A 24,796-nucleotide genomic window follows, 5' to 3' on the forward strand; every position below is an offset into this window, starting at 1 on the left:
TTATGGGATGTTCAGTAGACTAGAAGGGATATTCAATGCATATTGTACAAGGAATATACAAGGGATATCAGGGGATATCAGGGGATATACAAATACAATTAAATATATATATATAAATAAATATATATATTCGGTTTAATCTGATCCTTCAGAACAGCCGCCCCCTAATTGGTCCCAACCTAATTAGTTAAGCAGAGACAGATTAACCGCACTGTCTACCACTCAAGGGTTCGCTGTAAGGGTCAGTCAACTCACAAAGTCATAGGGTCATGGTCATCATCGATTGTGTCTGGGAGTCGGGGCAGTTCTATGAGCCTCGCCACAGGACGGGTGTAAATGCGCCCCTGGACGAGTACTTCAGCTGCTCGGACCTTGCCATCAGCACCGGTGATCACTTTGCTTACGCGGCCAGCCGGCCACATAGCTCTGGGTAGTGACTGGTCAATAATCATGACGACTGTTCCTTCCGTCAAATTGTCTCTCTCTTTTACCCACTTCTGGCGGGTCTGTAGAGACGGTAGGTAGTGCAGTAGGAAACTGCTCCAAAACTTGTCGGCTAATACTTGGCTGTACCTCCACATTCGTCGGCCGTTCGCTTCTTCAGGCCGGTACATTGTCTGGGGTAACGCGGGATCTAGCCGCCCCATCAGGAGGGTGTTGGGGGTGACTGGGTCGACATCTGCTACATCACTGGAGACGTAACCGAGGGGCTTTGAGTTCAATACTCCCTCAATCTCCGTGAGGACTGTCATTAGGACTTCTTCCGCCACAGTCTGGGCCCCAAGTACTGCGTACAGGGCTGTCTTTATAGAACGTACTTCTCGTTCCCAAGTTCCACCGAAGTGGGGTGCGTTTGGGGGGTTGAATTGGAAGTCAATCTGGGCTGGAGCGAGGTGGGTCTTAAGTTCTGGGCCCATAGCTTGGAAGCTCTCCCTCAGCTCTCTTTCTCCGCCTTTGAAGTTTGTCCCGTGATCGGACAATAGTGTAGACGGTTTTCCTTTCCGTGATGTGAATCTTCGGAAGGCCATAAGGAATGAGTCTGCGCTCATGGTCGGAAGGAGCTCGATATGTATCGCTCTGGTGGTCATGCATTTGAATACAATACCCCACCGCTTCTCGGTGCCTCTTCCTTTCTTTATGTGCAGCGGGCCAAAACAGTCCATGCCTGTTGAGTGGAATGGCTTGTCGCCGAGTCGGAGGCGACATGGAGGTAGGTCAGCCATCCGTGGTATGCTGGGCTGCGCGCGCCACTTTCGGCAGTCTAGACAGGTTCGCTGGAAGCGTCGCACCGCCTCTCTTCCTTGAAGTATCCAGTAACGACGTCTGATCTCCGCGAAGACTCTCTCTGCTCCTGCGTGGTGTACATCCTCGTCGTATTTCTTTATAATCAGCTCTGTGACCTTGTGTCGGCTGTTCAATACGATCGGGTACTTAATGTCATCCGGTAAATTGGGGGCTCTCCGCAGGCGACCACCCACTCTGATGAGGGTATGGGTGTCACTCTCGGGGGCCAGATGAATCAATCTGCTGTCTGATGGGACGGGCTTTCCTCCCTGTAGACAGTCTAGTTCATCGGGGAACGAGTCTCTCTGGGCTCGTTGCAGTAGAAGCAGTTCTGCTTCCTCGTAGTCAGCTGCTGACATATCAGCGGGGGACTGAATCTCTGGGTGGTGCCGCAGGAATGTCCGTTGCTGCGCACTCTCTATGGTAATGCAATCGTCTATGTTGGGGTCTGCGGAGACAACAGTGCTCAATCCACAGAACATAGGTTTCTTATTCTCAGCCTCCTCGTCACTTGCTTCCCTCGGGGTGGGCGTGGGCCAATCTCCTTCCGGGAGCTTGAGGAATGCTGGTCCGTCACTGTAGATGTTATGACGGGTTAAGTCATCTAGGGACATTCCCCGGGTGATGACGTCAGCTGGGTTGTGTTTTGTATCAACATAGCGCCAGTTTGCTTCTCCGGTTAACTCTCCGGTTAACTCTTGAATCTCAGTGACTCTGACTCCCACGAAGACTTTGTATTTGCATGAATCCGATTTGATCCAGGCGAGTACTGTCGTGGAATCTGACCACAGGATTGTTCTATGCACCGGAATGGTGAGCTCACGTTGGATGAGCGTGGCTAGATGCGCTCCTGCGAGGGCTGCGCAGAGCTCTAGACGTGGGATAGACTGTTGCTTGCGTGGGGCTATTCTCGAGCGGGCGAGGATGAATGCTGTGTAGATCTCTCCCCCCTCTTCTTGGGCCCGCAAGTAGGCTACTGATCCGTAGGCGACCTCGGAGGCGTCACTGAAGACGTGTAAATCCATTTTACATGTCTCTGGCCTCACCGTGGGTGGGAAGTAGCTTCGGCGTATATTAACGCCTGGGAGTGAGTGGAGTTCCATCTCCCACTCTCTCCAGGTGGATGCAAGCTGTGCGGGAATGGGGTCGTCCCAGCCCTGGTCCTTGTCCCACAATGCTCGTACAATCATCTTTGCCCTGGTGGTGTACGGTAGTATACATCCTAACGGGTCATATTGTCGGGCGAGTGTTCTGTACACACTCCGTCTGGTGGTCGGTATTGCCGTCGACCTTCCCTGCTCCGTGGTCAGGGGTTTGTGTCTATAGTGGAGCGAATCTGTTTTGAAGCGCCACACTAGTCCTAGTGTCATCTCTTGGGCTTCTCCTGGGATTGTGGCCATCCAGGTCTCGCTGCTCGCTGCCTTGTCCGCGGAGGAGAGGCTGCGCAGTACGTGCGGATCGCTGCTGGCCCACTGCCTGAGATCAAAGCCGCCTTTGATCAGAGAGGCGCAGAGTTTAAGTAGGAGAGCCTCGGCTTCTTCCTGGGTCGAAACGCTTTGTAGACAGTTATCTACGTAGAAGCTGTTCTTCACACTGTGTCGGACCTCTTCGTCCGCTGCTGGGTCCTCTGCGACATGTCTCTGTAGTGCAAATGTAGCACAGCATGGGCTGCATGTAGTTCCGAAAGGGAGGACTTCCCATTGGTAGATGGCTGGGTGCTCATCTCCTGGCCTCTCTCTCCATAGGAACCGCAACAGGGGCTTGTCCTCCTCTACTAATCTCACCTGCAGGAACATCCCTTTGATATCCCCGCTGATAGCCACCTTGTCCTGGCGGAAGCGGAGTAGTACGCCTAGTAGGGAGGGGCCGAGTGTAGGACCGGGCAATAGTTCTTTATTCAGATTTTGGGATCCGATCTGGTAGCTGCAGTTAAACACGATGCGGTCTTTGCCGTTGTGATGAACCTTGTGGTGGGGCACGTACCACGATTCAGTCGTCTGGTCGGCCTCTTTAATGTCAATCTTTGTGACGTGTCCCGCTGTGATGAGCTTCTCAATCTCAGCGCGGTATACACTTTATTGGGCGGGGTCCTTGGCTAAGCGCCGCTCTGTGTTTAGTAGGTACCGCTCTGTGGCGTCTTTCTTTGCGTGAAAGGTAGGCATCCCTTCCCGCCGCAGGAGTGGCGTGGCGTATCTCAACACGCCGCTGACTGGGACTCTTTGTTCCCGTCTCGAGGAGGTTAATGGCGTAGATGTCGTCTTTAGAGCGAATGTCTTTCTTTTCGTTCTTAAAGGGCATTTGTTCTAAGGTCCATAGCCTCTCTACATGCTGCAGGAGTGCGGTGTCTCCCTCTGTGACTCGGGAGTGGAGACAGCTAGTGGCTGTGGTTCGGTTGAGAGATTTGGCGAGTGGGCCTTGGAGAGTCCATCCTAGGCGGGTCTCGACTGCTGCAGGACAGCCTCTGGGTCCGGTATGAACCCGGTCTATCGGGACAATGAGGTCTGCATGGTCGGAGCCTATCAACAGTGTCGGGGTAGCACCGTCTATGAGTGGGATCGGTAGTTTGCGTAGATGTACATATTTCTCCATCAGCTTGGCTACGGGGTATGTGTACCGCGACAGTCCTATTTCTTGGCTGGTGAAAGCGTCTGTAATCCTGTACCGTCGCTCGGGCTGGCCGCTTGCTGCGATAGAGAATGAGACATTCTCGCCCTTTATCGTTTTCAAATCTCTTCTTATTGTCCGAATTGTCATTTGGTTTTCGCTCCCCCGCAGCCCTAGCTGGGCCGCAGCGGACGTGAGCAGAAGGGTCTTCTCTGACCCGTCATCAAGGACGGCGTAAGTGTCCATGACTTTATTCTGGTAGCTCAATGTCACACGGACTACCTTTAAGAGCACTCTGGCTCCGCTGCTGCTGGCGGGGTCGATGTACATGACGCTTGCTTTGCTGCTTGATGGTGCGGGTGGAGGCCGCCGTCTGTTACTGTCGTGGAGTATGTCCAGATGGGCTCCATCGCACCGACTGCACTTTTTCTTTAAGCGGCATTCGGCTGCCATGTGTGATCGCGCACAGCGAAAACAGCGTCTGTTGGACTTTATCCATTGACTCGCTTCCTCCGCATTCATCTTGGGGAATGAGTCACATTGTGACAGCCAGTGTTCTTTCTCACAGTAGGGGCACACTATCTTCCACTTCTCCTTTCTTGAGGGGGTACTGTGGCTCCTACTGCTTGGCACTGACTCCGATTGGTGCATGACAGTCACCGATCTTCTTCCATCATTTAGTCTCCTGGTTCCTTCTCTGGAGCCAGGGGTGCTCCGTCCGAATGTATCTAGCCGTAAGCTGCTGACTTCTCTCGCCAGGAAGTCGGCTAGATCGAGGAGGTTCGGTTCGGGGCCATTAGGGTCTCGGTGGTCTCTCTGCCGCCTAAAGCGCTCCTGTCGGGCGGGCGGTAGCTTCTCCAAGATCCTCTCTACATTTGAGTTGGCGTATAGTTCATGCCTACCCTTTTCCCTCTGCGCTCCCAGCATCCCTACCAGGGACTGCACTCTGATGGACAGGTCGTCCAGTGCTCGATTGTCTGTTGCTGGGGGTAGGCGGTCGATGTGCCTGATCTCCTGGATCACGTAATCCCATATACGTCCATATCTCTGGTCCAACGCTACCAGCGCTGCGGTGTATGGGGTCGTGGAAGTGGCGTAGGCGAGCGCTATGTTGTGCGCGCGGGGTACCTTTAAATGCTTCAGTAGTATCGCGTATTTATGGCGTTCATCAATGACATCCACCAACATTGTCTCCAGACACATGCGGAGCTCCGTATACTGGGCCCGGTTCTCCTGGGTGAAGTCTGGTACCATAGGTGTGCCAATGTATGACGCGGATTGTTGATACATCGGCGAGCGTTGGGGGAGAGGCCTCCTAGGCGAGTCTCCTCCTGCTCCTTGGCGTGGGCTGGTACCGGCTGTGTACCATGGCCCGCTGGTCCAGGTGCTGTTCCTCGGTGCGGGTCGTGCGTCGTGCTCACCCGTGAATAGCGTCGGGGGTCTGTAGCGCAGCTCCGCGGGGGTATAGCCTGGGCTGTACTGGACCTCCTGGTCCGGTAGAGTACTGTGCTGTCGTCGGGCGTGGTTCTCCTCCTCTTCCTCTTCGTCTTCCGTTAGGTCATCCAGGGCTTGTAGTCTCTGATTTAGCCTCTCCGCAGTGTATGCTGCTCCTTCCCGGTGGCTGGGTCTCGCTTGGACCGGTTGGGGAAGGGGGTCTGCGGGGGGTATAAACCTCGTCTGTTGGTCAAGTTCAGGGTCGCTTACTCGGCTAGGGGATGCCGCCCTGGAGTGATGTCTAGACGAGTTCCTGGAGCCTCTGGTGGAGGGAGGGGGTGTTGTCCTTCTGATCAGCTGTTCTATTAGTTGCGCTTGTGCTCTGTCGCGCTCGGCTTCGCGCTTGGTGAGATCCGATTCTCTCTGGGCATTCTCTTCCATCTGAATGCGTCTTATTTCCAGGCGTATGTGCACTTCTTCGCTCCGTTGCTGTATCTGCAATCGATCGCGTTCACCCTGGAGTCTATCGCGTTCAGTAGAGGCTTTCAGGCTGACGAGGAATGCCTGCTGTAGTGTCCTCTCTGCCTCGCTGGGAGAAGACGGTTGTATAGGGGAGCCGTCCCTTGGGGTACTCCGTGCGGAGTCTTGGAGCTCTATCTCCACGGTGCTCTCCTCATCTTCTTCCGTGCCGAGTTCTCTCTCGGTAGTGTTGTCTTCCTCCCGGGACTCGTCGGGGACTACTTCTTCGGTATTGGCGGGGTGTAAAGTCATGTCTGGTTCCCCCTGGTCCCCACCGTGAGCTTGGTCAGTTACATTAGAACCCATAGGGGCCTCTATGGTCGGGGTAGCCTGGTCGTTAGGGTTAGACATAATTTTACTTTCTAGTTTTACCGCGTTTACTGTTGGTAGAAGACTAGGTTGTTGACTGACAGCGTAAGCCTCTAGGTACTGAGGGAGCTGTCGTTTGCGCCGCGGGCGTTGTTGGTTAGGAGGATCGTTTCGTGGAGTGTTCATCATAGGCCATTTTAATATTAATAACACTATATTAATATTACACTGATTACCATCCGGCTCGAAGGACCAATTGTAACTGAGGGGTACAATTCCCTGACTGTATGGTTAGATATGGTACTTACTACCACTACCTCTTGTACTTTAGACTCTGGCCACCCAGTACTAGGTATGAATATGTTGAACACTCCCACCTGATAAACGGATCCAACACAAATGTACCAAATCGAAAGTTTGAGTTTTAATACATAGCAAAAGGTATGTACAACGATCACTTAATTACATTTATGATTTGAAATAGTATGCACTTTTATGGCAAATGAGTATTCGTAGGTAGATCAATATCGAATGTCCAATCTCTGATTGCGCAGGAAGCAAATATACAACCTGGAATATTTAGGGAACAATAGCGATGATACTTGAATGATTATATAGCTGGATACACTAGGGGAAGGTTCCGACTGCTTGTAGGACAGCTGGAGGGGGGGGGGGTTAGAGAGTCACTGGCTGGATCCCGTCTGGCCGAGGGTATCTTGGGAGAGTCCACAGTTGTGCGACACGGTGCCCAACGATCCTCGATCCACAGATGAATGCAGTTGGACCCTCTGTGGCCGGCGTCCTCCGGTCCACGACGGAGAGACGTGAGGCGACCTCACTGTGCAGAGCGCCGTCTCACCTGTCGTCCTCTCCGGGGGGGGTATTTCCAACACACCGCAGTGTTGGCCTTTATCCATAGAATAATCAAAGTACTCAAAGCATAATCCAAGCCGGGGAAGGCTAGCCGTCGTCGGTAGAATAATCCAATATACAGGTCCACTCGCTCTTTGGCCTGGAGCTCCTCGGGTGCAGCTTCACGTGGGGTCAACCACCCTGGATAAGCGTCCAGCTGATGCCCGAAACGATGGGGGTGCTGATTACTATAGAACTCTTACCGCACGAGGCACTATATATGAATAGACTATTATTAGCTTAATAGAATACGTCCAACTCGACGATATAGTGCCAAATATGACTATTCAAATATTAATATACACGATGTCTCAATGCCGATACTGGGCCGAATTGGCCTTACTGCCCACACGTGGTTCGCGGGGAGGCTTTTGCGTCTGTCACTCTGTTGGAGGGTAAGGAATTGGACTAAAAGAAAGCTCTACTTTAATAGCGCAGTATATATACGCACTATGAACAAATAGTACCATTAGTGGTGCGGTAGACATATTCCTACGCGGAACTAGGACTTGTCCATACATGTTGAGCGGTACGATTGAACCTGGTCTGAGGGGTATGGCGACCTGGCACCAAGGTCTCGTCCAATGGTAGAATGGAGACTATTATGGGATGTTCAGTAGACTAGAAGGGATATTCAATGCATATTGTACAAGGAATATACAAGGGATATCAGGGGATATCAGGGGATATACAAATACAATTAAATATATATATATAAATAAATATATATATATTCGGTTTAATCTGATCCTTCAGAACACAGTCTGTAATGCATTTTGGAAACGAGAGATGGGCTCATGGTGTAATGTAAGGAGGAAAGAAAAAGTAAGGACTTACTTCTGGTCATTATTTGGGTAGAACACACATATTTTGAATGCCTTAGGCAGACTTTTTTTTTTTTTTTTAGCCATTTTAATCTAGATTAATTCCAGGATTGCATATAGATTAATCTAGATTAAAAAAATTAATCTATGCCCAGCTCTAATATATATGTGTATATATCTTTGCAAAATCAACTCTGCCTCTCTTTGTTAACTACAACAAGCAATGCTGTTTGTTATTTAAGATGAGGTCGGACTCGGCACTGACAGATTTGTGTTCATTGTGCTGCTTTTATAAAGCCTCAAATGACGGCTTACAATATTTCATGAAAGCAAAGTGTTTTGTTTGTCTAAGATTTAAAAGGGTTTAAACTTTACAGCACTGACAAAGTTGAACAAAGTGCTGTACAAGTCCCACAACATAAAAGAAAGAAAGTAAAAAAAAGTATATATAAAAAAAATTAAAAAAAAAACGTTTAATTTTTTTTTTTTTTATATATAGTTGATTCCATTTTTATTGCTCAATTCCGCGATTCCGTGATCGCGGATTCCATATGGCTCTAATCTCAGGGAATGTATTCCCAGTGTCTGAAATACTGTGTCTGTTACTAGGCTTGAGTAAATTGTAATGAACCAAATGAGAATATCAAGTAAAATTTTTTTTTATCTTTGACTGAATAACACTATGCTCAAATGTACCAGACCTGAAAAATCTTAAGCAAATTAATAGATGGAAGATGATTAAACAGAAGGCTTTGTAGATACAGTACTGAATTCTGCCATCCGGACACATGCCATTTGAAATATGATTATAGAATATCAGGCATAAAATGGTTATGCGATTAAAATGTGATTAATTAGATTAATTAATTACAAATCCTGTAATTAATTAGATAAACTTTTTTGTATCGCCTGACAGCACTACTTATAACAGTGATTCGATGCGTATTCGAGCCCCGGCTTGCATCTCAGTCACAAACGGGGCTAGCTGAGGGAGTATGGTATATCTGCAGAGCCTAGGGTATATCTGCAGAGCCGCAGATATACCCTGCTGAGGGCATGCTGAATGTGATTTGATCAAAGCAGAGTATACACACAGACAGTGGAGATAGCGAGCATTTTGACTTGTTGCGTGGTGGCGATGTCTCTCAGATAATACAACTACAAGTATAATTATATAATATACCGTATATATTTAGGGCTGGGCGATAAAACGATAACGATAACTAACGCGATAAATTATTTCCTCGAAATAAACATGAAACGTGGTCGCAAAGTTTCGATATATCGATTTTCCAAGCTTGGATATGAGCACACGCACTAACAACCAATCAGTGAAGGAGATGGCCGATAGCGGAAGGAGAACCGCGCTGCACCTCTGGGTAGAGAGGTAGCACTCAAGTAGTAAACAAGGCTGGCTAGGATAATTAGCTTGCACGGCGCTATTTTATAGTTTACGTGCCGAGTGGGTGTGTGGCGTGAATTCTGAGGGCACGGTTATAGTAGTGTGGGGTATACGGTGGACGTCGTTGCAATGTATTGGGGCGGAACAGAGTATTTTAGGCTTATATTGAGTGCATTGGAAACAAGGCTGGCTAGGATAATTAGCTTGCACGGCGCTATTTTATAGTTTACGTGCCGAGTGGGTGTGTGGCGTGAATTCTGAGGCCACGGTTATAGTAGTGTGGTGTATACGGTGGACGTCGTTGCAATGTATTGGGGCGAAACGGAGTATTTTAGGGTCATATTTAGTACATTGTCATGGGATACACGGCTTGCTCTGGCTAACTGCTAACGTGCGCGGACTGATGACGACATCAACTCGAGACATTCGCAGCAGCAAAACAAGTCTATTAATAGCCCGTCCATCGGCGCCGGGCATAAGAAGTTAATTAAACTTGACAGACATTATATCGACGATAATTATCGATATCGAGTTATATGAAAATAATTTTATAATTTTATCGCGATAATGTTTTTGGCCATATCGCCCAGCCCTATATATATTTTATAAAAAAAAATATATATATTTATATAAAATAATTTTTTTGATTTTTTTCTAATCAAAAACGATCGATATCGGATCGGTATCGACCGATATGGCTCAAGACGATCGGTGATCGGTATCGGTGGCAAAAAACGTGATCGGGGCATCCCTAATTTGTATTGAACATAGATATAGATGATTTAATAGATAATATAAATACTAACATACTAACTGTCTAACATACACAAATCATAACACTACAACAGCACTTTACACCTAAGAAGTCTCAGTGGCATAGGCTACATTCTGCCTTAGCATTTCATTTTCCTGTGCTTTTGAAAGAATTATATAATTTTTTTTTAATATTATAATTTTTGATCTCTTATTTATTTTGAATATTTTTTTTTTAATAGTCTAGTTCATAGCAGCGGCGGTCCTAATTCAGCAGCGGCGCTGTTGAATGCATATAAGGGAAACACTGCGGGTAGCTAACAGCTGTCTGCATATAGACGCATAGACTGGTAGCTATCAGCTGTCTGCATATTATAGACACATACACAGGTAGCTAATGGCTGTCTGCATATAGACCGGTAGAACAGCAAAAGCTTCTAAGCTAAATAGGAACAGGTTTGAAATAGCCACCCACAGACCCCATAACATTAGACATGATCAATGCACAGTATTCGGTTAGTTAGTCACTCACTGTTTAGTCCAAGCGTTTTAATGGTGTATTGGGAGTTGTTGAGCTAGGTCAGGGGTTGGCAACTCGCGACTCTAGAGGCACATGCGGCTCTTCAGCCACTCTGTAGTGGCTCCCTGTAGGTTTGAAAAAAATATATAATATGGAAATAAATAATACCTATTTTAATGTATTTTTATTATGGAGATCGAGGTGATACTGTGAACTGAAATAAACATCAAACCCCACCCCTCTCCCTGCCGTCTGCAGGTGGCTAATCTTGAGTGTCCGACCCCCCAATAAGCTAACCATGGATACAAAAAAAATAGGGTTTAATTCAGGGTGGACAGATTAATTTGCTTTCACTACTAAGTAACAATGCAGGCTTACCCGTATGTCACCCGCCACTCAAATAAATCTAAAGCATGTATTTAACAAACTCACAAATGTTCTAATCACGGATTTATATTAACTTAATTAATACGGGTTTAAGTGGTTAATAAATACACTAAAAAATCTACTTATGTCGACAAATATCCAATTATTATAATACATGTCTATTATTATTATTATTATTATTATTATTATTATTATTATTATTATTATTATTATTATTATTATTATTATTATTTTGCAACAAGATAGCCTACTTAGAACATGAATAGCCTGTGGTCCCGGGGTGTCAGATGGGAGGAGCGCATGCAGCCTGGTCACAATCAGTCCAAAAACACTCTTGGATGGTACCCATGTCGCAGGTATACAGAGGTACTGCCCGCCAGCTCTACCAGCCTGGGGAATCCCCCCGCAAGTGACGGTAACATAGCTTTCGGTCGCCAGGGCAGTCCAGCTGTCTGTCGTCAGGGCAACCTTGCGACCTAGCTCTCTCCACAAGCACCCTCTCTTCGTTACGCCCGCGCAGCGAGTCTGATGGCACACTGGAGTAGATGTATGAAATTATATTAAATAGAAATAGAGAACTAATTTCTATATTATATGCGCACTGCCTTTATGTGATGGAGAGATACACTTTCAATTCGAGATAATCTCACGATTCAGATACAAGATACAAGAGTTTTATTTGTCACGGCATACAGGTATACAGTGAAATGCGGGGGGGGGTCTCGCCCGCAACGATGTGCATAATACAATAGTAATAATAATAAGAGTCCAACCAATAGAGCGACATAGTGCAATAAACAAGTAAACAAAGTAGGCATATCGGTATCTGTACATGAGTTATTTACAGAGCATGGTAGGACATGCTAGGTCCTGTGGTAGTGCAGTACACTGTTAGCTATGGATGAGGCACTGGGTCTTTATGTACACTGCTATACAATGCTATATTATACAATCTCAAGCTATACTATTCTTAAAGTGACCTTTCCTTCTGTAAAGTGTCCATAAGTGTGAGCGTGTGCAGCATGAGTGTGTGTGTGTGTGCTCATGTTAAAGTGGCTGCTAGTGTGTGAGCGTGTACAGTGTGTGTGCTCATGTGTGCTTGTGTGTGGAGAGTTCAGTGTTCAAGGCTCTGATGGCCTGGGGGAAGAAGCTGAGCCGAAGTCTCTCTGTCCTCGTTACTGGTGTTCGCAGGCGTTTGCCTGACCGCAGCAGCATGAACAGGCTGTTGTTGGGGTGGTGAGGGTCTTTCATTATCCTGCAGGCTCTGGATTTGCACCTCTTGTTGTATAGGACCTGCAGGGTTGGTAGTGCAATACCCGTGGTACGCTTGGCTGAGCGCACCACTCTCTGTAGGGCCTTCTTGTCCTGTGCCGTGCTGTTGCCATACCAGGCAGTGATGTTTCCAGTCAAGATGCTCTCTACAGCTCCGGAGTAGAAGGACTGGAGTATCTTCCCAGATACTCTGAACTTCCTTAACTGTCTCAGGTGGTCGAGGCGCTGCTTCGTCTTTTTTACGACTGAGTCTATGTGTGTTGTCCATGTCAGGTCCTCTGGGATGTGGACCCGGCAGGTACTTGAAGCTGCTCACCCTGTTCACGGTAGCCCCGTTTATCCTCAGTGGTGTGTGTGTCTCCTGCTGTCTCCTCCTAAAATCCACGATCAGCTCCTTGGTTTTACCAATGTTCAGGAGCAGGCTGTTGTCCTGGCACCAGCGTTCCAGTACCTCAACCTCCTCCCGGTAGGCCTTCTCGTCGTTGTCCGAGATCAGCCCCACCACCACTATGTCGTCCGCAAACTTCACTATGGTGTTGGAGCCGAACTTGGCCACACAGTCGTGTGTGTGTATAGTGAGTACAGCAGGGGGCTCAGAACACAGCCTGGGGGGACCCGATGCTCAGGATGATGGTGCTGGAGGTCTGACCCCCCACCCTGACCGCCTGGGGCCTTTCGCTCAAAGTCCAGTATCCAGGCGCTCAGAGCGGAGCTCAGACCCAGCTTGATCAGCTTGTCTACCAGTCTGGTGGGGCCTATGGTGTTGAACGCTGAGCTGTAGTCAATGAACAACAGTCTCACATAGCCCCCCTTCTGGCGGTCCAGGTGAGAGAGGGTGCTGTGCAGTACTTGGGAGAACGCATCATCAGTGGACCTGTTTGGCCTGTATGCAAATTGCATAGGGTCCATATCACTGGGGAGGGAGGCACAAATGTGATCCTTGACCAGCCTCTCGAAACATTTCATGGCCACAGAGGTGAGTGCCACCGGTCTGTAGTCATTGAGACCTGTTGGGGAGTGTTTCTTTGGTACAGGGATGATGGTAGACATCTTGAAGCAGGCAGGGATCACTGACTCCGCCAGGGATCGATTAAATATGGCGGTGAACACAGGGGCTAGCTGGTTAGCACAGGACTTAAGTATGCATCCTGTTATTCCATCTGGGCCAGCAGCTTTTCTGGTGTTCGCCTGCATAAAATACAGGCAGCAAGTCACTTGCCCAACTCGGGGAGTGAACACTCTGGATCACTGCTACTGTACTATTCGGCAGGCCTACCATTCTGTCCCCCGTGCTGCACTGGGCAACAGTGATCATCATCTCATCCACCTGATTCCTCGCTACAGGCAGAGATTAAAACAATCAAAACCTGTAGTGCGGAGCTTCAGAGTGTGGTCCAGTGAGGCATGCGAGTGTCTCCGCGCCTGGCTGGAGAGGGCAGGCTGTGACCAGGACTTTGTTGAGTGGGCGGGGCCTGAGGCTGGAAACAACCTGGATGACTACACAGACACTGTGACATCCTTCATCAGCCTCGGCGAGGAGGTGTGTGTCCCCCTCCGCACTAGGAAGATCTACAACAACAACAAACCCTGGTTTTCAGCCCAACTCAGGCGGCTGAGGTCGGAGAAGGAGGTGGCCAGGCTCAGTGGTGATGCTCATCGGTTCAGGCAGGCCAAGTACAAATTCGCCAAAGAGGTGAGGGAGGCGAAACTTCGCTTCTCAGAGAAACTGCGGCAGCAGCTCTCTGAGGGGAATTCCTCCTCCGTTTGGAAAGGCCTCAAGACCATTACAAACTATAAGCCGAAGTCACCACAGGCGCCTGATAACCTCCCTCTGGCGAACGAGCTAAACACATTTGACTGTAGGTTTGAGAAAGAGGTTCCCCCCCGCCCTCTTCCTTCACACACTCGGTCACAACCTCCACCCCCCCACCCCAGTGCCCCCCCCCCCCCTCCCCTCTCTCTGTCAGTGTGAGAGAGGTGAAACGGCTGTTTTCCAGTCAGAATCCCCGGAAGGCGGCCGGCCCGGACTCTGTCTCCCCCTCTGCCCTGAAGCACTGTGCTGACCAACTCGCACCGGTGTTTACCACCATTTTTAATGCATCGCTGGAGCTGTGTCACGTCCCAGCATGCTTCAAGGCCTCAACCATCATCCCTGTCCCCAAGAAGGCCAAGGTCACGGGCCTTAATGACTACAGACCTGTCGCCCTGACCTCTGTGGTCATGAAGGTCCTGGAGTGCTTTGTCCTGGCCCACCTGAAGCTCATCACAGATCCTGTGCTGGACCCGCTGCAGTTCGCGTACAGAGCCAACAGATCCACAGAGGATGCTGTGAACATGGCTCTGCACTACACGCTGGAACATCTGGACTACGCGGGCAACTATGTCAGGATCCTGTATGTGGACTTCAGCTCGGCCTTCAACACCATCCTTCCACCCATCCTGGAGCACCAGCTATCCCTGCTGCAGGTGCCGCCTCCACTCGCAGGTGGATTACCGACTTCCTGTCCAACAGGTCTCAGCTGGTGAGGCTGGGGAAGAGCATTTCCAGCTCTAGGTCCATCAGCACCGGTTCCCCGCAGGGCTGCGTTCTATCCCCACTACTGTTCTCCCTGTACACCAACAGCTGTGCCTCTCTACACCCCTCGGTCAAACTCCTGAAATTCGCTGACGACACCACCCTGGTGGGTCTCATCTCCAGGGGGGACGAGTCAGCCTATAGGAGGGAGATCGAGAGGCTGCAGAGCTGGTGCAGCTGCAACAACCTGGAGCTCAATGCTCAAAAGACAGTGGAGATGGTAGTGGACTTCAGGAAGAAAGCAGCCCTGCCCCCTCCCATCATACTGGGAGGCACTCAGGTGACCTCCGTGGATTCCTCGGCATGACCATCTCCCGGGATTTGAAGTGGGAGCTCAACATCACGGGCCTGCTCAAGAAGGCCCAGGGGAGGATGTTCTTCCTCCGGCAGTTGAAGAAATATAAACTGCCGAGGACCATGATGGCCCAATTCTACACGGCCATCATTGAGTCCATCCTCACCCACTCCATCATCTCCTGGTTCCCCGCTGCAGCTGCAAAAGATCTTGCCAAGCTGCAGCGGGTGATTCGCTCCGCGGAGAGGGTGATCGGCTGTTCCCTGCCCTCCCTCAGGTCCCTGCACGACTCCAGGGCGCTGAAGAGGGCGAGGAAGATCATGGCCGACCCATCACACCCCGGTCACAGCCTCTTCACCCTGCTCCCCTCTGGGAGAAGGCTGAGGATCCCAAAGGCTGTGAAAGCTCGACACAGACTGAGCTTCTTCCCCTCAGCCGCCAGGCTGATCAATGCCTCAGGTCCCCCCCCCCCCCCTCTGCCCCCAAGTGATACTGGCACAATGACACTGACTGCACTGCACTAGTCCGCTCTGGAACTCTGCACTCTTCACTTTATATATATATATGTATTTTATTGATTAATCCCCCACTGCACTGTTTCGTTTCTTGTCTGTGTTGGTGTTGTTTACTGTGAAAAAAGAAAAGAAAATGCATACACTGTATTGCTGCAACAATTACCAATGTGTTTTACACAAATGGCTCAATAAAGGAATCTGAATCTGAATCATAAATGCTCTTCTCACACTGTGTACCGACAACAAGAGAGCGTCCTCGCCCCCCCCCGCGGTTGCCCCCCCCCCTCCACAACAGCCGGCGCGCCATTGACGTCACTAGCCGTTGAGCTAGCGGCGCCACTGTCTACACCAAACAGAGCGTAGAAAGAGTTGAGTTTGTCCGCGAGAGAGGCGTCGTAGCTCCCCATTGAGGGGCGCTGACTTTTTAGTCAGTTATCGTCCTCAGTCCCCGCCATAAGCCTCTTGTGTCGTTTTGTGCCATTTGTGTCTCCAATTTGTCAGCATACGTCCGTTTTGCAAGTTTTACAGCCTTGCGCAGAGTATAGACTGTAGTCTTATACTACTCCATGTTTCCTGACTTTCTGCCCAGGTTGTAGGCAGTGGTGCGGGATATAATATACAATTGAACACAAATGGTTCCAAAGATATTTAATGTTTGTAGGCATATTTTCACACCACTAACAAAGTACTTGGTCCGTTGTCTCTTATTCGGAATGGATTTGGTGCCAGCTGTCATTTCTGCCTGTCTCCTCTCCGACACTTGAGACTGAACGGAAAAATCACAATAGGTACATACTAGTGGTGGGACTCGATTAAACATTTTAATAGAATTAATTTGAGACTTTGTAGTTAATTAATCTAAATTAATCACATTTTAAACGCATATCAATATTTGATGCGAAAAGCAAACATTTTCAATTAAAATGGATTTTGGTATACAAGTGAATCAATACATTATACATACGTTTTAAGCAGCAACATCTTTTTTATTAGCTACTACACAGACCAACAGATCAATGCCACTTTTAACAAAGTGCAGCAATTTTAGGAATAATATATATATAGCGCAAAGGACTTTTTGTAAACTCAGGCACTTTCAAGGTAAAACAGTACTTTCAACACGTTTCAAGTACATTCTAGAACAGTTGACCATTGGAAAAAAACATCTTGATATCAATTTCTCTTATTCTTTCAATATTATGTATGAACAAACCAGACTAAGAAAAAAATTGTTTGCTCTGCTCTGTAGGACCAGAGCACTGTTAGCCCCCTCTTCATCCTCTGAAGCAAACAGCAAGATGCTGATCTTTGCTGGCTCCTCTGTGGGTTCTGGAGTGACCCTGTTGGGTTCTTCTCACAACAGTGCCTCACATATCTGCAGTAGATACTAGTTTAGGAAAGTGATTAATTATTGTACCAATTAACAGTAGATTAAAAAAAATTGCTAATAAAAACAGCAGCAACGTTTTACTATCGTGATCAATATTCAGTACATTTAATTTTGGAAAAGCCATTTAATTTATACTCTAATTCACCGTCAATTCACAAAGCTTTGATGGACAGTAACTTGTAATGAATACCATTAATAGAACAGTTCTTATTGTGGGTGGGTTGTTTACCTGCATGGTTCAAGGAGGGTCTACTCTACAGTAGGGAATCACCGATCCGACTTTTTCAGTCCCGATACCGATACCTGGGTTTGGGTATCGGCCAATACCAATACCGATCCGATACCCATTGTCCAAATTCTTTTTCCAATTTCTTTTTTATTATTATTATTTTTTTAATATATTTTGTTTTTAAGAATTGTAAAGGATCACAAGTGTGTTTTTGATTTGTTGTAAACAAAGACAGAAAATAAACTTCATTCAATTAATAAACTGTATGCCTCACTGTCACTGTGTGGAAGAGACTGGGATCATTATTTTGTGCAAGGTAACATCAGGCTTGACTTAAAACAATACTTTCCTAACTTAGTGAAACTAAATGTAACAAATGAACACATAGATATAAATGTACTGAATGGTTATTTCTTATTTGATTTATTACCGGTATTTATTCGATAAAGATATTCGATATATATATTTTTTTTACCGATACCCGATCCAGCTATTTTACTGATATCGGCGGCCGATACCAATATCTGATCGGTGCATCCCTACTCTACAGCGTCTGTATTTTGGTGGTCTACAGTCCACAGCAATCCAGCGAGCGAGTGTGTGTTTGTTACTTCGTTAAATGTGGTCCGACTCATCTTGGATCAGAACCCTGTCATCTGGTCTAGTGTGGGTTGGCGACCCTGCTTGCTCGTACTAGGGCTAACGTTAGCCTGACCAGCATTAGCTCTAGCATCCACGTTAGCTGCAACATGCTTAGCATTGAGGTGATGATAACGTAGGTTTGAAATGCTCTGGTGATATGCAAAGTATTTGCAAACACAACCGTTCTCGTATCAAAACTTCCATCTGTTTTTTTTTTTTTTTTTTTATCTCCCATTCAACGGGCCTAGCAACGCAGTCTCAACTTTTCCCATGATAGCCTACTGCTGTCTGATGTCACCCAATGCACGCTGTGCAACGGTATGCCTGGAACTCGTCCACTGAGAAAAGTTCTGCAGTGTCTAGAATGCAAAGAAATTATAAAATGTGTAATTTCTTTTACAGTTAAATTTTTTCTGGAGTTAATTCATCGAAATTAACTCGATAAAGTCCCAGTCCTAGTACATACTAGAAATACGTTTTTGAATAAATTCCAATCCCTCTTTATATATAGTATAAGTATATATAAAACTTTATACACACTGTGTTATCTTCATTTCTAGGGTAAACCGTTTTGCGGCTCCAGATTTTATTTTGTGCAGAAGGGGGTGGGGGGGGGGGGGGGGGGGGTGGCTCTTATGATAGTAAGAGTTGTGTAATAGTTGGGTGACTGTCATTGTAAGTTGTGTAATGAATATATAGCCTTGTAGGTTTTTTTTGTGTAATGTTACTTGTATAGTCTTGTAGTTTTTTCCATGGTGGGAATCGACCCAGGAGCCCTCAAAATTCTCTATTCAGGGAAAAGTTATTCTTCTGGAATAATATTTTGTTGGGTTGCTTGTTGTTCCAATGTTGATGTTGTTGTTTTCAGGGGGCAGTCCACCACAGCCTGTGGTTCCTACTCCTAAAGATAAGAGTGGAGCCCCACCCACCCGCAGTATCTATGACGACCTGACCAGTCCCTCACCTACCATGGCAACCACTCCCCTCAACACACACAAACAGGTAGAATGTTTGTGTAAATATAAATATTTGGACATTGACACAATTTTCACAATCTTGGCTCTGTACACCACCACAATGTACTTGAAATTAAACAATCAAGCAGATCATGTGCAGACTTTCAGCTTTAATTTGAGGTAATTTACATCCAAATCAGATGAACAGTGTGCACCCCCCTTTTTAACTCAATGGACGCCACGGACTTGAGCATCGTTTGTTCCTACCACGCCACGCTCTAAATGATAGGAATAAGTGGCGGTGTTTGCAGGGCTATATATATTCTATATTATAGCTATGGATACAATTAGGGCTGACCTTCGAATTTTTATTTGGAATTCGAAGCTTCGGGCCGAGATTCGATTTAAATTTGAAGCTTCGAAATTAAATATTTTTTTATTCTTTTTTTTATGTTGTGGGACTTGTACAGCACTTTGTTCAACTTTGTCAGTGCTGTAAAGTTTAAACCTTTTTAAATCTTAGACAAACGAAACACTTTGCTTTCATGAAATATTGTAAGCCGTCATTTGAGGCTTTATAAAAGCAGCACAATGAACACATCTGTCAGTGCAGAGTCCGACCTCCATCAGAGGCAGAGTTTATCGAATTTTATTTTCATATTCGAATCCCATGCCCATCGAACGAAGCTTCGAAGTATTGAAGACAGCCCTAGATACAATACTATGGCCCATTTGACATCAACTATCTATCGTTCAATATGTGAAAAATAATGCATTTTTTCATCAATACGTTCGTGTGGTATACCGTGGTGTAGGGGTGGACGGTATGGTCTAAAATTTATATCACGGTATAATTTGAAGCATAGACGGTAACGGTATATATCACGGTATCAGTGTTTCCGTTCGAATAATTTTTTTTGCCTGATAGGCAGGCTATATAAAGAATGACATCCTCAAGGCATGTAGATTTATAATATTTTAACTTAAAACTAGGCTACTTTTGCGTATAAAGTCATTATATTCCAAATAAAATAAGTCCCGAGTCGAGACTCCGTGCTGCTCCCATTGCAAACAGCGGGGCTGGATTTTGCTAGAAGCATATGTAGCTGCAGAGCCGCAGAGCCAGTGGCTCTTTCAGGTCGTTCAGCCGTTTGGTGGGGGGGCGCTGTTGAGCGGGCCTGTGACCAGACCTGAAAGAGCCACTGGCTCTGCGGCTCTGCAGCTGCATGCTATTTCGCAAATCCACTGCTGCAGCAGCCGTCCTCTCATCGTTATCATAACACTACACACATATCATAATGTTTACAGCAAACTGTAGTTGATCACCAGGTATGTTTTATTAACGTAGAATAATTCATATAAGAAAAACGATAGGTAAGATCTCTTACCTTTCTCCACTGGTTAAAAATGCCAGGAACTGAAATTGAAACTTGCTGTGCGCCGCGGTGATGTGTTTATTATGAAATGACAATTGCGTGTTGACACGCCCAGTGCAGTGCGCCCACTGCGCGAAGCCTCCTAAATAACTTTGTCCAGTTTGCACATATCTATTATCTATGACTAATTCGATCTATTTTTAGGGGCAAATGCGATTGAAATAGTCGCGCTGTGGTTACATGACGTCATTGCTATTTTAGAGCTGCCCTACCGGTTACACGGTATAGTCAAAATCCATACCGTAGAGCAAATTCATACCGTTTATACCGTATACCGTTTATACCGTCCACCCCTACCGTGGTGAATATAAGTATAGTTTTAGAGTGATCCTGTCTAATACCAGAAAACGACGATATGCAGCAAAACGTGTCGTTTTTTGATGCTTTGATCGTCACCAACGGCATACGTTCTGGAGTATGTTACACATGGTCGCAACGATCAATGTGAAATCATGGTTGGATCAAAGCAAGCAAGATTGATGTCATATAGTCCTTACCTTCACTAGGAGGTACCCCAAAAAGAATATTCCAATTGTCTGATCGCGATTTCCAGTATTGGTGTCCATCGTGTTGCCAACATAATCCACCACAACACATGCATCGGGGGCATTGGATGCGTTTCAATGCCATCGAGTGAACCGCTAGACTCGCCTGACCAAGAAAACTGTGCCCGGAGTGAATTAAACATAACACCGGGTGTGAAGAAAAGGTTTAGAAGGGTGGGCGATACTTCCACCTATCAGGATGCGGCTGGTATTACACTCTAGCGATCTCAGAGTGGTTCCCTATGGTAACCCCGAGGTCCGTGTGAGAGAAATTAATAAAAAAATATTGAATAAAAGAAATAACGATGAAAACCTGACTATACTTGGGTTTTCGGGGGTCCTGGCGATCAACGCATGGCGAGATAACCCGACTATCCTCGGGTATGGCGCTGATTGAGTTAAGGACACATTTTTCACATTAATAAACATATTTGGACAAATGTTCTATAACTCAACCAGTTATTGTCATTTTACTGTAATGATCATTTTGAACTGACAATATATGTATTTACTCAGAAGAGTGTATTTTCATATTTGATGTTTATTTTTATTGCAAAATTGTCCTTAAATGTCTCTCTCTCTCTGTCTCCTATCTGTGTGTGTATCTCCCTTTCTTTCTCTCTGTCTCTCTCTCTGTGTCTATGTCTCTATCTCTGTCTGTGTGGTGTGTCTCTCTCTCTGTCTCTGTGTTTCTCTCTCCCGGTCTCTCTTTCTCTCTCAGTCTTTCCCAGTACTGCACCAGACTCCGCTCTCCAGCTACACAGCTGTAACTCCAGGAACAGGTAATACATTCTAGATCTAGTTAAACTAGAACAAGGTGGATCTAGTTAAACTAGAACAAGATATATCTAGTTGAACTAGAACAAGATGGATCTGGTTAAACTAGAACAAGATAGAGCTGGTTAAACTAGAATAAAATGGATCTTGTTAAACTAGAACAAGATGGAGCTGGTTAAACTAGAATAAGATGGATCTTGTTAAACTAGAATAGATATATCTGGTTAAACTAGAATAGATACTGTATATCTGATAAAAAATAGATGTTAGATGATCTGGGACCGATTGTGACTGTGTGTCTGTGTGTACACACAGGGTACAATGGCATGTCTCCAGCTCAGGTGGATCCCTTCTACAGCCAGGGGGAGGCACTGTCACCATCCGACCAGCTTGATCAGACATGGATCACTGTGTTTGGGTAGGAGACACCTGTCTGTCTGTATATTTTATTTCAATTATTTTTGGAGGGCATTCCAGGTGTTGGAAGAATCAAAAGAAAAAGTAGTTTTTCCTAGTTCAGAGCAAACTAGAGGAACCCTAAGAACCTGCTAGTCATTTGAACGTGTATAAGGGTTCCAAGATATCATTCCGACCAACAGTGTTGTGATGTAAGGGGGAAGTTTACCTCTTTCTACTAATCATGAGAAAGCTGGATCTATTTCTGTAGAGGATTCTAGGGATAACTAGTCTTACTAGAATTGAGGACTAATTTAAGATTAATAAAAGTTTCTTGAAGAACATTAAAAGGAAGCTGCAAGTTCTCAGTGGCCAATGAACAGTGTCAGTGATGCAGTACACAATAATATCGTCTGCATTATGGCTGATCGATTAATCGATTTTAAATCGAAATAGATATTTAACATAAAAAAGTATAATACATAATAAATGTATACATGATCATGAAACATTAAAGTTTAGACTTCAGAGAGAGAAAGTAAAGTACTGAAAAAAGGTACCGTTGGGGTATCGATTCCCAGGTAAAAAGAAAAATGTCCAGGCTCGGTATCCCGAGCAGACCCATCGCGTAGACCAGATGCAAGCCGCATTTTACAATAAACCTCCGTTGGGCTGCTTAAAATATATATATATATCGCAAATGTTATCGCAATCGCAATATCTGTCAGAATAATCACAATTCAATTATTTCCCAAAATCATGCAGCCCTAGTCTGCATACAAATGGGAATGACAGTCATTCAAAGAAGAAACAATATCATTCATATAAATGGTAAAAAGGGCAGGACCCAGCACTGAACCTTGTGGCACACCTGTAGTTATTGACAAGAATTCAGATTGAGCAGCACCCGACATCTAGAAGATGCATAATCCTGAAACCGCATACACCACTATCCAAGCCAATACTAGATTAACTATTTAAAAGTAGGTGATGATCAACTGTATCAAAGGCTTTTGACAGATCTATAAAGAGAGCAGCACAGTGTTTCCTATTATCTAAAGCCAAAATTATATCATTAGTAATCAATGTGTGTGTGTATGTGTTCCAGGTTCCCTCCTGCCTCAGCGTCTTACATCCTGCTACAGTTTGCTCAGTATGGAAACATCCTCCGACATACTGTGAGTTTCTCTGTCCAATCAAAACACACTGTGATTTTTTTTGTCCACAATTCTTTGGTTTGCAGCACAACCACAAGGTATTTTATCACAGTCATGTGATACAGCGTCATTTATGTGTTTTTGGTAAAACTGACGGTAGATCCTCCTGACTGCACATCTAGCAAGTGGAAACAACTGATTGAATAAAGGTTATGAATGATAACCCTAGTTATATTAATACTGGCAAAGCATCTTGCTTGGCTTATTCGGTTGCTAAGTCGTGACATATCAACCTTCCAATAAACAGTTTCCGGGGCCAAGCTTCTTGCATTGGCTGAGGCTCTGGTCTTTTCAACATACCCCAGTGCTGTGTCCCTTGTTGTTTTAATAGATCAGAGTCATAAAAAACTGTTTGGGCTATGTGCCCTAGTTAGTATCAGCTTGCTGTCTGAAGTGAAGCGCTTGGCCCCTGACATGTCAGACATGACAACCGAATTGGACTGCTCCTAAAGAAATTTACCCAATGCACCTATTACTGTCCAGGACCACACCCTTCTGCTTTGCATAATACGTTTCAAGTTTATTTGTCACATCCCTATCATTTTACAGGAGTGAAATTATTTCTGTAAATAACCTCTTAACAGGCACCCAGAAAAGTGGAATTTATTTTTTACTTGAACTTGAGGACTGCATACCCTTTCTTTGAAAAGCGTATCTTTATACTTATAGCACAGGCATAAGCCTGGTCCCTTTTTGAAAGATAACATTCTGAAGTTTCTTACACAATAAAGAAAAATCACTTTTAGTGCTAATTAAATAGAGTAACATAGGGCTGAACTTGAGTTGTACTTGTACTTGTGGGTCCATAGCCTGAAGTCTTATGTAGTACAGGTCCAAATTCCATAAAAATCCATTCAGAACTAGGTTATTAACACATTCAGTACCATTCACTGATTAACACATTTCTGAAGCCCGACTGTTGAGTGTTAACACGTTTCTGGATTGTTAAAAAAGAAAAATCTGATTTTAATACCCTATTCAATGTCCGGGAGCTATGTGTTGCCTGAAAAATGCATACTGGGAATCCGAAGGTGCAGTACCGGTCGCATCCTACCAGGCGGCCGTATCGAGCACCCTTTGAAACTCTGTCTTGGGCTGTGCGTCGATTATATTGGTCCGGGCAGACCTTTCCATGTCGGGCAAGGGGAGCGGTTGTCCCGATCGGCTTGAGGAGCGTCAAATGCTCCAGATGGATGATATATGGCGGATTATGTTGGCGACACGATCGACACCAATACTTGGAATGGCGATCAGATAATTGGAATATTCTTTTCGGGGTACATCCTAGTCAAAGTAAGGGCTATATAATATCAATATTGCGTTGATCCAAGAATGTTTTCATTGCGATCCGAGCGTATGTGTGTAACACTAGTCCATAACGTATTCCGTTGGTGACGATCAAAGCATCGAAAAACGACCCCCCACATGTGCTCCTTGGGGAAAAGGTTAGCGTAGAGCCCTGCATATAACTCAAGAACCGAGCTACGGATTTTGTGAGGTGGCATTCGAATGGCAACAAATAGGGCTTTAATTTTATATATAATATGTTGTATAAAAAATGCAGACCCAAGCTGCTAGATGCTTGCAAAGTGCCGGTGGGCAC

General features: G+C 45.9%; 1 protein-coding gene across 1 annotated transcript in view; it reads left to right on the plus strand.

Moving 5' to 3' along the window:
- The window catches only part of nup35 (nucleoporin 35), a 98,878-nt gene that overhangs the window by 12,144 nt on the left and 61,938 nt on the right, over positions 1 to 24,796 (plus strand). The window contains exons 3-6 of the mRNA XM_084314647.1: positions 18,735 to 18,868; positions 21,525 to 21,585; positions 21,896 to 21,998; positions 23,085 to 23,154. Of these exons, the coding sequence (XP_084170773.1) occupies positions 18,735 to 18,868; positions 21,525 to 21,585; positions 21,896 to 21,998; positions 23,085 to 23,154 (368 nt within the window). The remainder of the gene's footprint in view (positions 1 to 18,734; positions 18,869 to 21,524; positions 21,586 to 21,895; positions 21,999 to 23,084; positions 23,155 to 24,796) is intronic.

The sequence above is a fragment of the Notolepis coatsorum genome (genome assembly GCF_963971535.1).
Source record: "Notolepis coatsorum genome assembly, chromosome: 5".
Lineage (NCBI taxonomy): Eukaryota > Metazoa > Chordata > Actinopteri > Aulopiformes > Paralepididae > Notolepis > Notolepis coatsorum.